Genomic DNA, 15,149 nt, shown 5'->3' on the forward strand with positions numbered 1-15,149 from the left:
ACAGAATATTGTACAACACTTAAAGTAATTTAGGGACAAATCCAGCTCAACTACAGCACAAGGAGTGTTTTAACTCAGATTTAGTTACCGTTTCTACTGATCAGCATCCATGTGATGCCCTGACCTAAGTAATTATTACCAGTGGTTTTGTAATTTCTCCTGCTGCTAGACACTCTACCCATTCAACCTTTAGAGAGTGGAGCTAATGGAGTGATAAAAGCTCATAATGTTTCCAAGTAAAACAGTCCACAACTGGATAAATATGAAAGTTTAATCAGCTTCCATTTTTATGACATAAGTCTTTTTGTAATTTGACTGTAACGTTTTATTGCAGTTTCACCTTCAGAAAATTAGATGCTTTTGATCTCTAAACAGCAGCTGCATTGACTTTCTTGCCTGCATAGTTTTTAATACATGCTTTCCACTTTCATAGTGAGTTACTGTAAGTCTGTCTTATTATATCTTATATCTGGTGTTAATGACATTCACAAATCATGCTACCAGTGCCTACAATCATAACATGGAAACTAATGTTTAAACTAATGAACTTACATGGTATTAGCAGCAGGCTTTTAGTCTGTTTGACTCCAGTAGTGCTGCCAAGAAGAGGTCTGGCAGCTAATTTGGAAGGATGAAACCAAAAATATTAAACTGTACACCATAGATAAAACAGTTCAGTGTTTTCTAACTTTCAAAATATTAAATATGAGCTCATTAAATCACTGAATCTATTATGGAAACAAAATTCAATCAATAGTTTGCGCTGTCACCTGACGCCTGACTTTTGTGTTTTCCTTTACATACATAAAAAAAAAATATTTCCATCCTAAATTGAAACAGAAAAGGCACAAATTAGCGCAAAAATAAGTAATATTAACATAAACCAGACATTACAATTTCTTGCCAAAGTAAAGGAATGAATGTGTTAATTATATTATGAAATCAATCATTTTTTCTCTTGAAGACGCAAATGACACTCCGAAAACTACATCACCCATAATCCTCCTTCGCGCATGCGTACTTTTCAAAAAACATGGCGGCCGCATACCCAAACACGAACATCCCCGATTATGAATATGCTGAAGTTAACACTAAACCGTTTCATATCGGCTCTTTCAGACAGGAGTGGATGAACAGACTGGAGCCGACAGAGTACTCCTACCAGCAGCAGGACGAGGACACGTTTCACGCCAACTTTGCCGAAGAAACCGGAGTCGGAGCGGAGACATTGGCCGAGCTCAAGTCCATCTGCAGGTAGCGACGTTAGCTCAACGTCGGAGCGGCTAACGTTCAGTCACAAACATTAGCGTTGCTTGTGTCCCATAAACATGTCGTCAGGTTCAGCTGTTCACCAGGGTACAAAACTACGCTATAATTCACATTGTTGCGCCTTGTTTCTGTATGGAATTAATTTGAGTATAAAAGCTGGACTTAAGCTAGTTAAAATATAATTAGCAATATCCTAAATTGTAACTAGTTCAAACTAGTTTCCCCCAATAAAAGTTAAATTAACGTTAGAGTTAAGGAAGCAGCCTTTATTTCCATAGATATTAATGCACATAAAATACAATACAGTGAAAGACAAAATAGAAGGAATGCATATTTCCAAGCAAGTGGGTGTGGGGGAAAAAAAGAAAAAGCTCTAGTATAATTCCCCAAACCCCAGCTGACGTCTTTAAGTGCTTTATTTTGTCCAAGAAACGGACCAAAAACCAAATACATTAACTGTCACTGAATATTAAGGAAGCTGGCAAATACAAACACTCAAATTTGAGAAGATGAAATCAGTCAATCAATTATTTTCCCCTGAAGAAATCACCCATATGTGCAGCCGTTGTGTACAGGGTGACCCAAAGGTTTGGAAACAAAGTTTAACTGCAGTGTTTATTTGAGTTGGGGGTGCATGAATTCACTCTTATTTTACCCATTTTTGTTGGAGCATAATAAAATAAGTTAAAAGCATAGCATCTGCCAAGTGCAATAACTCGGAAGAAAATGAATAGAACCATAAGGTCCAGGTATGCTGGAGCATAACTTCAAAATGCAGGCCATCAGTGTCAGATTTCAAAACTCTTGATGGTAAAGTATCTGACAGTTAAAATTTTTTTAAACATCCAAAAGTACTATGAGGCAACATTTACTGGCCAGTTTGAGGAACCTTCATAAGCATGAATGAAGGTATATTCCAGAAGATACCAGTGTAACCAGGTGGTGGAAACGTTCACAACTTTGTATAAGAAGCAAACATGAACATGTAGAAGTATGTTTGTTTTACACTAATCTGTTACTCTTCTGAATATATCTGTGGTACTGATGTATTGAAATAACATTATATTATTTGGATTATAGACTTTTCATTTGTTTCCAAACTTTTGGGTCACTCTGTAGTGTAGTACAATCCATTTAACTTTACACCATCCATCCACCACAACGTTAAACTGGTGAAATAAGTAAGGCATGATTTGTTTCCTTGCAAGGTCTGTGCCGCAAATAAAAACAAAAACGAAGGCCAACATAAAAGGTCAACACAGCACATGTCATTTATGTTACTGGTACACCATTCGTCTGTCTGAAATCTCTTGTTTTGATCATTTGGTCTGTGATTCCTTCTGACCGTTGTTGTTAAATATAGGAAAATAATTTTTTTCCCCCCATTCTTTCTAGTATTGATTCTCTTCGTTGCCATCCTGAAGATGAGCAGCCTGACATGGAAGTTGTTCCTCCAAACCCGACACTGAAAACATTGATGTATGAACTCGCTTCAGCTAGCACAGATCATGCTGTGTCTCAGATTCACCAGTTTTAATTCAATGTGATGCCGTTAAATACATTGTTTTTTTTTCTTGACAGACAAAGGAAAAAGAGACAAGATTATAGAGCTTCTCTGAAAGTCACCAAGAACAGACATGACATCTACGCAGATGAACTGGTGGGTGGAGATTCACTAAAGTGATCAGTCTGGTAGTAAGATCACTTGATTAACCTCTGCCTTCAGGTTTTCTTTCTATGCTGTGTTGGGCTGAAATAATTCCTCCAGTTATTTGAGTAATTCGATTACTAAAATTCCTTGAGGCAAAATTCTCTGAATCGAGAGTTTGTTTAATCCGCTACATACTAGACTCTAGGTCACTGACGATTAACTGATAGAATACTCGAATACTAAAATCATCGATGGCTGCAGCCCTAAAACCAAATGTAATTTATTATTGGACACCCAACCCATTCATAGAACAGATCTGTCACAGTTTATCAGAGGAGGTGATATTTGTACTTCCACCTGCCACGTTTCTGACTGTTCGACCTGGTTGTCTGTGATTACCAGGAGCGTTTAACTGCCGGGAAGAGACCAGAAGATGTGACTGACTTGATCCCAGAAGGAGAAGTCATTCTAACCATCAACGTCTACTACCCAGCCGTTTTTGAGAAAGTAAGCAGTCGTCTTTCACAAAGTGCCAAACCTCTCCAAATGTCACACTCCCAAGCAAACAGGTTTCCTTGAGTGTTTCTTTCTGTGGGACTGACATTTCCTATCCACCCCCCCCCAGTTCACCTACAACAGATCCCACATGACTCTGCTGATGACAGGCTCACACAGCTTGGCAGAGCTCAGGGACGCCATTTGCTGCGTCAGCGACCTGCAAGTGTGTGGAGAGTTCAGCAACACGCCAGACGTGGCTCCGGACTTCATCAGCAAAGTAAGCACAGTTTGTCTGCAGATCCAAACCGGAACAGAATTAGATGTTGCTGTGTGCAGGAATATGTGCAAGAAAGTTAAGATTTTGACGTGTTCCATTTCAGGATCATTACAAATCTGCGTTCTTCTTCTTCGAAGGAGTTTTCTACAATGACATGCGGTTTCCTGAGTGCCAGGACATCAGCAAGTAAATTTTACCTTTTAACTTTAACGTGTGAGACTGGTAATCTTTTGTATTCAGTGAAAAGCCTGAAATCAAGAATAATTTATGTCTAAAAACTACTGGAAATGCATCAGTGAACTGCAGCTTTGCACTGACTGGCTCGTTCCTTCATTACCTCAACAACCTGGATCACTGTGGTTTGATCCCATATACACCGCCCTGCTGCTGTAATTATTTATGAATTCCCTATTAAAAATAATTTATACTTCTGCCTGAGTAAGGTTTGTGTAACCAGACGCGTTGCCTGACTGTTTTAACATTCAATAACGTGCAAACCATGTCTAAGTACTCTACTATTCAAAAGCTTGGGGTCATCCAGACAGTTTCATGTTTCCCGTAAAAACTCACTTTTATTCATGTGCTAACATAATTGCACAAGGGTTTTCTAAACATCAATGAGCCTTTTAACACAATTCGCTAACACAATGTAGCATTAGAACACAGGAGTGATGGTTGCTGGAAATGTTCCTCTGTACCCCTATGGAGATATTCCATTAAAAATCAGCTGTTTCCTGCTAGAATAGTCATTTACCACATTAACAATGTCTAGACTGGATTTCTGATTAATTTAATGTTGTCTTCAATGAATAAAACTGCCTTTCTTTCAAAAATAAGGACATTTATAAGTGGCCCCAAACTTTAGAACCGTAGTGTACGTTTCATTTTATTTTATATGTTTAATAAATCTAAAAGGTTGTACTGTAGGGCAGGCCATTCTTTCTGTAGACACACTAGCTTATTCAGTCAGTTAAAGGTTGCAGCATGCATAAAGAGCTTACTCTGAATGAGTACATTTATTGGAGTTCTTGTGATTCCTCATCAGATCTTTATGTTCATATCTCCTGAATGCAGATCAATGAGGCGGTTTGGAATATATGTGGTAGAAAATTGCTCTTGCCCTGCTTCTAGTCCCTTGCTGAAATACCCTACAGACTTAAAATAAGACAACAGAGAAACAAAGAAAGTATCTCAGAAATATAATTGTATGTATTCCATAAGAATCCGCAATCACTGCTGTACTGTCATACAGCTGGTCCATAGACACCCTCTGGTCATGAACGTCCATTTAAGTCCTCGAGAAATGTCATGATCCTCACGATACTATCAGGAACTTTAGATCTACTTCAGTTTAATGTCATGTTGTTTAGATATTCTAATTTTTTTGTACATTTTGTGATCTGTTTCGTGTTGTTTTTGATACAGAACCACTATGGAATGGGCAAAGGCTCGTAACTTCCCTTCCTTCACTCAGGCCAAGATGGAGGACACAAGGATGGCGGATCTGAAAGTGAAAGTGGGATTCCCGTACCTCTACTGTCATCAGGGAGACTGCGAACATCTCGTCATCATCACAGACGTCCGGTTGGTGCTTCTCATTGTTCAGCGTCTGTTTTAACCCACTCCATGATCATCACACTGCAGAAACGAAGCATTAGAGCTCGACCAGTAGGGACTTTTTGGGGGTATTGAAAAGAAAAATTAGATAATTGGTTATTAACTTTGCAGTAACGGGTGACACAATCTAGTTACCAACTTGCCATGAAGACACGACTTGACTTGGTCCCACCATTTCTTCATTTGTGCTGCTTACTCTGCTACATGTGCTGAGAGTAACAATGGAGTAGGTGGTGCTCAGCTGGACAAACTTTTGAACGGATCGTTGATTTTTTTTGGTTAATGTTTGAAGTACTTGTGGTTTTCTAGCATTGAAGTCTCTTTGCTACATCACAGCAGCCATACAGGTCAGGGTCATTTTAGTTTTTTTGCAGCTTAAAATGATTTAGGGGCTTGTTGTAGGTTAGATGCTTGAAAAACGGAATGCTACAATGAAACCCTTCTTCTTTCTGTTTTTTTTTTTATTGCATATTAATGAACATAGAGTCTCGTAGGTTTACTCAGGGTTGCAGTAAATAAGCCAGATTTAGCACAAGTGCTAATTTCCATCCGTTGTCCCAAACATAAAAGAAAAACATACAGGGTTACAGACATATACAAATAAAATGCTAAATTAATTCTGGCTGGGTTAAACCTACCCTGCAGTGCTATTATTTTAGTAAAGTGCTTTCTATAGTTAAAAAGCCTGTTTTTAAAGTGCCTGATTTTCTCAATGCTGCACAAGTTTGATTGTTAGTCAGCCATGCCCTATACTGTCTCTTAAAACTGACAAAGGTGAAGCTTTCTCTGATAACTATAGGTGAAGTATTCCAGTTTGTGCAGCCTTTAATAGATAATCTGTGCAAAGGAGGACTTTCTAAATTTAACTTCACAATCACCCCTGGTGGCTGATCTTGTATTAGTAACACCATTTCTCTTTGTGATCAAATCCTCCAGGGGTGGTGAACCATCCCATTCATAGACTTGTATATTAAGCAAACACTTTTAAATAATTAGAAATTCTCAAGGCTTAGGAATCGATGCTTCTTTAAGATTATTTGACTGTGAAGCTGTTCAGTAGGTTTTAGAGCAGTGACGCTAGCAAACGAGCAGGATGTGAAGCAGTATTTGATGTGAGAATAATGTGTCTTGCTTCCTGTACAAAGGGGTGGTTTTACCAACGTTTGGGTGCTGCCTCAAGACGCCATCGGAATGTCTGCGATATTACTATGAGCTTTTGAAGTAAAGCACCTCATTGTCTGATGGGATATGATGTCTCTCACAAGACTTTGAAGCTAATTTAGGTGTTATCGCTTTTTCAGATGCGTAAGCGGATGACTGGTGCCGTAAGCAGGGCAACCACTCATGAAAGCGGCTCTTAATGCCACGAATGTGTGACAAATCTGCATTGCAATCACTGTGCTTCAAGGAAGTGATCCTCATCGTCACTCTTTCCACATTCCAGACTTTCCCATAGGAGCGACTGCCTCGACAGGAAACTGTTTCCGCTTCTCACGCACAAGCACAGGATCGTCACCCAGAAGTGTGCCGTTTGCCACCTTTTCATCGGCAGGTGTGTAGAAATCAGGAGTCGCATAAACGTCATAAACGACGCTTGAAAACTGATGACTCGTCTCTCCTCTGTGACTTTTCTAGATGGTTTACCACAGATGACCATTTTGCTCCCAGTGACCCGTGTCTCTTCTGTGACAAATGCTTCCGGATGCTGCACTATGACGCTCAAGGCAACAAGCTGGGAGATTTCTTGGCCTATCCCTACGTGGACCGTGGTGCATTTAACTGAACCATTCAAATCGCACTTTATTGCTGTATAATACAGTTTAATGTTCTTTATTTTAGAAAGAAATGTTTCAACACTTGTATATTTTCTTTAAATACTTTCATGCTTGAAATAAACAGTAATGTTTACTAAAAAAATTATTTTGTTGTATTTTTTAATCTGTAAATCAGTTAAAACTCATCACTGCTAAAATTTAATCACTTGGTCCTTGTGTCATTTCTGACTTTCCCTGAAAATTTCATCCAAATCTTTTTCCCCGTTTTTGAGTAATGTTTCATACGGACAGACAGATTCACAGACTAACATTCGCAGACAAATGTATGCCGATCGTCACATAACTCCACCACGCCTTAGTGGAGTAATAATAGCAGCAGCTAACGTTAGCTGACTATGCCTGTAACTCAAATAAGTTAAAAAGTTCTAACAGGTTGCTGTAGAAGCACCTTTTGGCACTTACAAAGCATATGTCATGACGAATATTACTTCTCCCCCTTCTTTTTACAAAAGAAATTATGACTTACTCATAGTCCTCTGTTTAAATCGGTGCTGGTGATCCATGTGGATCAATGGTGATGCTGTCACAGTTTACAACCTACTCAGAACCAATGGAATGAATAAGTGACATCACTGTTAGACAATGAGCCAATCAAGGGGGAAGGAACCGTCTTTGTCGCCTCTGATTGGCTAAGTATGTACAGTCTGAGCCTTGTCCTTGCCGCAGTGTGAGCAATTGATATTTGTGACTGACCAGTGGCCGTGGCCACCCCAGGCCACCACCTGGTGGCGCCATTGGAAATAACCAAAACTGACCTGGGATCCTATCGCTCATCGTAAAAACCTTTTTGACATAACAGGTTTACAGTGAGAAGTCCTCACCCTAGTATTCATGGTGATAAAAGTCTAAGTGTTTGCAGATGATGCAAAATTGAACTCCAGACTTAAAGACGTCCAATGGTCCAACCAGAGGCATTTAGAAATTTGCCTTCTTTCAAGTTTATGGCTCCAACAAACTTTTTTTATTCACATATGATTCATATGCATTTAGAAAGATACAGTCAAGCCTTAAATTATTCATACCCTGGAAAATTTTGACTTTAAAGTTACTTTCATTTACCCAGCAAATTTTTTTTGATTGGAAATGACACAAGTTTCTCCCAAAAGACAGTAAGATGATATACAAGCAGCATCATTGTGGAAAAAATATTTCCCAGCTTTTGTTTATATTTAAGCAAAAAAAATGACGTCTAAAATTATTCATCAGTCGTCAGATCAATCTTGAACAGAAAAGCTTTTATTGGCTGTGCCAGCAGTCAAACGCTTCCTATAATTAGCGACCAGCTTTTTGCAGGTCTCCACTGATGTTTTAGCCCATTCATCTTTTGCTATGAGCTCCAAGTCTTTCAGGTCGGAGGGTCTCCTAGCCATCACTCTGATCCTTAGCTCCCTCCACAGATTCAGTTTGAATCGAGTCAGGACTCTAGAAGTCCAGAAGCATGTAAATGTTTGATTTGCTGTATAGAGAAAGATTTCATGCCAGTTTGAGGAGGTCCATCCATTATCTATACACTACTAAATCCTCACTAGGGTTGGAGGGGAGCTGGAGTCTATCCCAGCTGACTTAGGGTGAAGGACCGGGACACCCTGGAGAGGTCACCAGTCTATCACAGGGCTACACATACAATCACATTCCCATTTACACCTACGAACAGTTTAGTTACTTAACCTCAGCATATTTTTGGACAGTAGGAGGAAGCTGGAGTACTCAGAGAAAACCCAGCAGGGAGAACATGCAAACTCCAGAAAGATCCCAGGAAGGCCAAAACACAAACCAGGGATCTTCTAGCTGCAAGGTCAAAGTGCTAACCACTATTTCATTGTGCAGTAGATTAATAATTATTGTACAGTATATAATGAAGGTCTGTGTGTGCATCACTAAGTTAAATTTCAAAGAAAGCTTTAACGAGATTGTTTTTAAAGTACTGTGTGCATCACTGTATTCCAAGAAAGCATTAAACTAGGGTCGCAGGATGGGCAGAACCGACGTCTTAGAAGGTTTTGTAAATATGTTTTGCAAAAATCAAAACACACAAAATCTGCCCGGCCAGGTGATCACAAGAAGTCAGATGAATGCACTCGGTTGCTTCAAACACACTCAAAGGGACATTCTGTGCGGAACATGGTGTGGTAGGGGAAGTTTATTTACGAAAACACAGGACAACTCTGGAGACCAGCACATTGTCCTTTTCAAATGGTGAATGTGATGGTCAAAAAATACTCCACTAAATTGGCAGCAAAGTTACAGCATGGTCAGCAAGAAATGTTTAAGAGGGAAGTCAAATTCCCAAAATGTTTGAGATTATTCCGATTTCTGTGCCATCAACACTAAGGACTAAAGACAACAGGTGTACTACAGCTACCACTTTATTATTGGATGTTGAAACAGGTCATCAGACAGGCACAAAAATACTCTTATTTACATCTATGTTTAAAAGAAAACTTAAAACAGACATTTGAACTTGGTTGAAAATAAAACATTTTCCTGGCAGAAGAAACTTTGGCAAACTCCACAGTTTTCTGTTCATGCATGTGAACATCCATGAAACATGCCTTAGAGAGTGTTAACGCAGCTATTACACATTTTAACAGTGCTTCTATCTACAGATAATCGTGTGTGCTTTCGACCATCTGTACAGGAGGTTGTTGATTCAGTAAATGTCAGTTTAAACATGTTAGAAATCAGAGCGTGATCAAAACCTTCTGCACCAGTTGGGACCAGATGGCACTAACACTGCCTCGTCTAGTTCTACGTTCAGTGCTGCAGATTTACAAACTCTTACTCTACACTGTTACTATGCCACATAAGGTGTCTGGAAGTTAACGATTACACAAAGTACAAAAATATAATATGCAGTCAGTCATTTTCTTAGGAGGGCAGGCTGATGTACTGAAACGTTTGAGCAGCAGCATCGTCAGTAAACTGGGAGTGAATGATCGTCATCAGTCATCCAAGTGAACTGGACAGGAGATCCCAGTTGTTCAGGCCAGTTTTTACAAAGGTATGTTTTAGTACAGCAGCAATTCTCTTTTCTTCAGGCGTGTAGGACACTCAGGTGGACTCCTCCTGATCTTTTGGGGCACTAGAGTCAAAAAACAAATACAAAGGGGTGTGAGGTAAACAGGTTTAAGTAAAGACAGCACACAGCTCATGGTATTCCATCCCACTAAAAGACCAAGAAAACCAAGAAACAAAAAGGTCAAGTCTGCAATTCCAAGCCGGTATATTTTTGGTTGAATATCTCCTCATGGTCCGCAAGCTGTCTGGTCTGTGTGCGCTGAAAAAAGAATCCAGTGTTGGAACTAGGGATGGGAAATTCGACTAATTTCCCCACCGACTAGTCTCAAATTGTATTTGCGACTAGTCGACTAGCCTATAAAGCCAGAAAACGCTTGTTGTATCTCCTCTTTTATTTTGCAATGGCTGATCTCAAGTTGAGACGTAATTGTTTTGCGAGTCGGCACCGTGTATTCAGGCTCGATATACTGCATTAATTTTTTGAAGCCTTTGCCTTCAACAAAAGACAGCGGCAGCATATCGCGAGTAGTCATTTCACAAATCAGTTGTGTAATCTTTGATGTGCGGTGAGCATCACAGCGTCTGGGTGGAACAAAAGCTCTCATGCTCATCTGCCTTGCCCCACCGCCATGCCCGCCGGGCCCGGCCTCGCCATCTTTGCCCTGCAGGTCTACATCGAGGTGTCTACTATGGATGTGGTTTCTCATCGCTGCGGTAGAGCGGTTATAAGCGTGTTTCTGCTTACACAGCCGACAGACGACCTTGTTGTCATCTGCTGCGTCAAAATACTGCAAAACGGTGCTGATTTTCTTACACAGGAGCGTCGCCATCTTCCCACTTTACCTTTCCAAACTTTCTTCCCCAAACTGTGTGTCCCTGCCCCCTGCTACGTGTGCGTGTGAGGGGAGGGGAGGAGGAGAAATTCTCTTCCTGGCTGCTCAGCCTGTTTACAAAGAAGCCGAGGCAGAGGCGCGAAGAACAAGCTGCATGATGCTTAATGCAGCGTTTAACCGACTAGTAAAATACTAAACGTTTAATAAATGAGTAGGCGGTTAAACAATTAAACGACTAGTCACGCACATCCCTAGTTGGAACACAGCTCAGGAAATGGGAAACACAGTGGGTCAGACCGGTTCAGTCTCCTTTGTTGTCCAAAACTATAAAGAAAATATATTAATTAATGAGCCACACTGTTAGCCTAGCCACGCTAGACCCATGTTCTGAAGGCACAAGGGTCTAGGCACGCTCGACAGGGAGGGAGGTGGGCTAAAAGGTTGTCTATCAAATCACTCTGCAGCAACGAATAGGCTCCTAGAGCGCCGGAAATCAGAGGATACAGTAGTTCGGTGAAGCCTTATCTATACAGTCAATGGGTGAAGCTCAAGTATATTACAGACATGTTAACAGAAAGATTATTCGGAGTCGGCGCTAATGGAGCTCAACGACTGTTGTCGTTTTTGTTGTCGACCCTGGCAGAGAATTAAATTCGTTGCCGTGGGTTGTCTAGCATGGCTAGGCTAGTTGTTTCCGGTTGTTTCTGTCAGAATCATCGCGCCTCTGTCGTCACTTAGTTACGCCCGCCTTCTGACTCTACACTTCATGGTGATTCGTCCGGCCAGTTTTAGGAGAATCCAGCCTCGAGCCTTATGGAGGGTAACTAGACCCACCCTGGCAGAGAATTAAATCCGTTGCCGTGGGTTGTCTAGCGCGGCTAGGCTACCACACTGTGGCACTGTGCTAAAAATGAGGTGAAGTTGAAGTAAAGCTTAAAACAGGTCCCAGGAAATGTACTTTTATCAGCTGCTGAGGAAAACCCTTTTTCTGCAATAAAACACCTGAACTCATTTCATAAACTTCTGTCATCAGCAGGAATCACATCTTAGTTCTCTTCCACGAGTACGTACACCTCATTCAAATTACTACATAACAATACAGCTACCAGTCCAGCCGTGGAACACACCACTGGCCGAGAGTCCACTACCGTTCAAAAGTTTGGGGTCACTCAATTTCATGTTGTCCATGAAAACTCACTTTTATTCATGTGCTAACATAATTGACAAGGGTTTTCTAATCATCAGTTAGCCTTTCACCACCATTAGCTAACACAATGTAGCATTAGAACACAGGAGTGATGGTTGCTGGAAATGTTCCTCTGTACCCCTATGGAGATATTCCTATGCTTGCACTAGGAATTTGAAGTGAAGAGCCACTGTGGCTCACTCATAAGAATAACAATGAGCCACAAAAAGCCACAAATTTCTGTGTCAGTGTTAGCGGAAAAAATGGAGTCTTGTAGGCTGGTTTGCTTCATGCTGCAATTAAAGTATTTAAAAACATATATGTGAATGTTCGGGATGGGGTGGGGGGTTTGGGGGTCTTTGACGACCCCCCTCCCCCCACAACGTGAAATGTTTAAGTCTAAGTCCTGAATATAAATATCATCACAAAGGGTGAGTATATCATTTTGCTAAACTTTCAGATCCAAATTTAATTTCTTTTCGTAAAAACAGGCAGTCAGGTGTGAAGACACATTCCCATATATAGATGCATTTGGCCATTTAAAAACCTGTACCTGAAACATGTTCATGATAAAAAGTTTTTGACCCATAAAAATATTAATTTCATGTCCAATTTACCTTCTTTTCCTCCTATGTCCAATTTTTCAACCCTCACTATGTACCATATCTCACAACTGTAGCATAAACTCAACAAAAACCTCCTCTTTCTCGCTTAATGACTCGCCTTGTGGCACACCATTCAGAGATTTCACGCAGTAAAAATAGCATGCTTTTCTGTGATTGGCTGAGAGCGGGTCATGACCTGGGTGCGTAATCAAGATTCGGGTGGCTCCGACCATTTCCGACGCCTGCCGAGAGAAAAAGTTTGTTTTTCTTATATTATCGCTCGGGCGTTTCGAATAAAAAGTAAGTCGAACCCTTTTTTGTTGCTTTATACGAGAAAAATAGAGCGCCACTGTGGCTCACACGGTTCAGAATGACTGCGCCATCCAGCAAAATGATGTGCCAATGGCGCTGTGGTGATCGGCTAGCGCAAGCCTAGTATTCCATTAAAAATCAGCTGTTTCCTGGGTGCCCAGATAGCTTAGCTGGGTAAGTGGGCTACCCATAAACAGGGGCTACAGTCCCCAGTGCAACGGGGTTCAAATCCAGCCCATGGACATTTACTGCATGCATTCCCCCACTCTTCTACCCCTGTTTCCTGTCTCTCTCTCCACTGTCCTATGTCACAAACCGGCTCAGTGATTGTGACAAAGGAAGGGAGACCAGTCAGGTTTTCAAATACAAACTCAATATTTTAATATACAGTGCCTTGTGAAAGTATTCGGCCCCCTTGAACTTTTCAACCTTTCGCCACATTTCAGGGTTCAAACACAAAGATATAAAATTTTAATTTTTTGTCAAGAATCAACAAGTGGGACACAATCGTGAAGTGGAACGAAATTTATTGGATATTTGAAACTTTTTTTAACAAATAAAAACCTGAAAAGTGGGGCGTGCAATATTATTCGGCCCCCTTGCATTAATACTTTGTCGCGCCACCTTTTGCTGCAATTACAGCTGCAAGTTGCTTGGGGTATGTCTATCAGTTTTGCACATCGAGAGACTAAAATTCTTGCCCATTCTTCCTTGCAAAACAGCTCGAGCTCAGTGAGGTTGGATGGAGAGCGTTTGTGAACAGCAGTCTTCAGCTCTGCCCACAGATTCTCCATTGGATTCAGGTCTGGACTTTGACTTGGCCATTCTAACACCTGGATACGTTTATTTGCCAACCATTCCATTGTAGATTTGGCTTTATGTTTTGGATCATTGTCCTATTGGAAGATAAATCTTTGTCCCAGTCTCAGGTCTTTTGCAGACTCCCAACAGGTTTTCTTCCAGAATGGTCCTGTATTTGGCTCCATTCATCTTCCCATCAATTTTAACCATCTTCCCTGTCCCTGCTGAAGAAAAGCAGGCCCAAACCATGAGGCTGCCACCACCATGTTTGACAGTAGGGATGGTGTGTTCAGGGTGATGAGGTGTGTTGCTTTTATGCCAAACATATCATTTTGCATTGTGGCCAAAAAGTTCGATTTTGGTTTCATCTGACCAGAGCACCTTCTTCCACGTTTGGTGTGTCTCCCAGGTGGCTTGTGGCAAACTTCAAACCAGACTTTTTATGGATATCTTTGAGGAATGGCTTTCTTCTTGCCACTCTTCCATAAAGGCCAGATTTGTGCAGTGTACGACTGATTGTTGTCCTATGGACAGACTCTCCCACCTCAGCTGTAGATCTCTGCAGTTCATCCAGAGTGATCATGGGCCTCTTGGCTGCATCTCTGATCAGTCTTCTCCTTGTTGGAGGTGAAAGTTTAGAGGGACGGCCGGGTCTTGGTAGATTTGCAGTGGTCTGATACTTCTTCCATTTCAATATGATTGCTTGCACAGTGCTCCTTGAGATGTTTAAAGCTTGGGAAATCTTTTTGTATCCAAATCCGGCTTTAAACTTCTCCACAACAGTATCTCGGACCTGCCTGGTGTGTTCCTTGGTCTTCATGATGCTCTCTGCACTTTAAACAGAACCCTGAGACTATCACAGAGCAGGTGCATTTATACGGAGACTTGATTACACACAGGTGGATTCTATTTATCATCATCAGTCATTTAGGACAACATTGGATCATTCAGAGATCCTCACTGAACTTCTGGAGTGAGTTTGCTGCACTGAAAGTAAAGGGGCCGAATAATATTGCACACCCCACTTTTCAGTTTTTTATTTGTTAAAAAAGTATAAAATATCCAATAAATTTCATTCCACTTCACGATTGTGTCCCAATTGTTGTTGATTCGTGATAAAAAAAATAAAAATTTCATATCTTTATGTTTGAAGCCTGAAATGTGACGAAAGGTTGAAAAGTTCAAGGGGGCCAAATACTTTCGCAAGGCACTGTATCTCTGCCGTGTTTCTTGATGGACTAAAGATG

The 15,149-nt window shown here is 40.8% G+C and overlaps 2 protein-coding genes across 11 annotated transcripts in view; one reads left to right on the forward strand and one right to left on the reverse strand.

Moving 5' to 3' along the window:
* psip1a (PC4 and SFRS1 interacting protein 1a) overlaps positions 1 to 15,149 on the reverse strand; it is a 259,251-nt gene that overhangs the window by 225,733 nt on the left and 18,369 nt on the right. For 2 of the 10 annotated variants that reach the window (XM_022202907.2, XM_051945188.1), the window contains one exon: positions 9,496 to 10,229. The exons of 1 other annotated variant lie outside the window; for it this stretch is intronic. In XM_022202907.2, the coding sequence (XP_022058599.2) occupies positions 10,199 to 10,229 (31 nt within the window). In that variant the 3' untranslated portion in view covers positions 9,496 to 10,198. Of the gene's footprint in view, positions 1 to 9,495; positions 10,230 to 13,683; positions 14,736 to 15,149 lie in introns of those variants that run through there. 7 more of the 10 variants (XM_051945187.1, XM_051945194.1, XM_051945189.1 and 4 more) reach the window with 5 other exon arrangements.
* On the forward strand, positions 1,027 to 7,232 carry snapc3 (small nuclear RNA activating complex, polypeptide 3). The gene is made up of 9 exons (XM_022202913.2): positions 1,027 to 1,254; positions 2,665 to 2,748; positions 2,851 to 2,929; positions 3,323 to 3,427; positions 3,546 to 3,695; positions 3,799 to 3,881; positions 5,121 to 5,279; positions 6,757 to 6,864; positions 6,948 to 7,232. Exons 1-9 carry the CDS (start codon positions 1,034 to 1,036, stop codon positions 7,093 to 7,095), a joined length of 1,137 nt encoding a protein of 378 aa, XP_022058605.1. The 5' UTR covers positions 1,027 to 1,033; the 3' UTR covers positions 7,096 to 7,232.

The sequence above is a fragment of the Acanthochromis polyacanthus genome, chromosome 3 (assembly GCF_021347895.1).
Source record: "Acanthochromis polyacanthus isolate Apoly-LR-REF ecotype Palm Island chromosome 3, KAUST_Apoly_ChrSc, whole genome shotgun sequence".
Lineage (NCBI taxonomy): Eukaryota > Metazoa > Chordata > Actinopteri > Pomacentridae > Acanthochromis > Acanthochromis polyacanthus.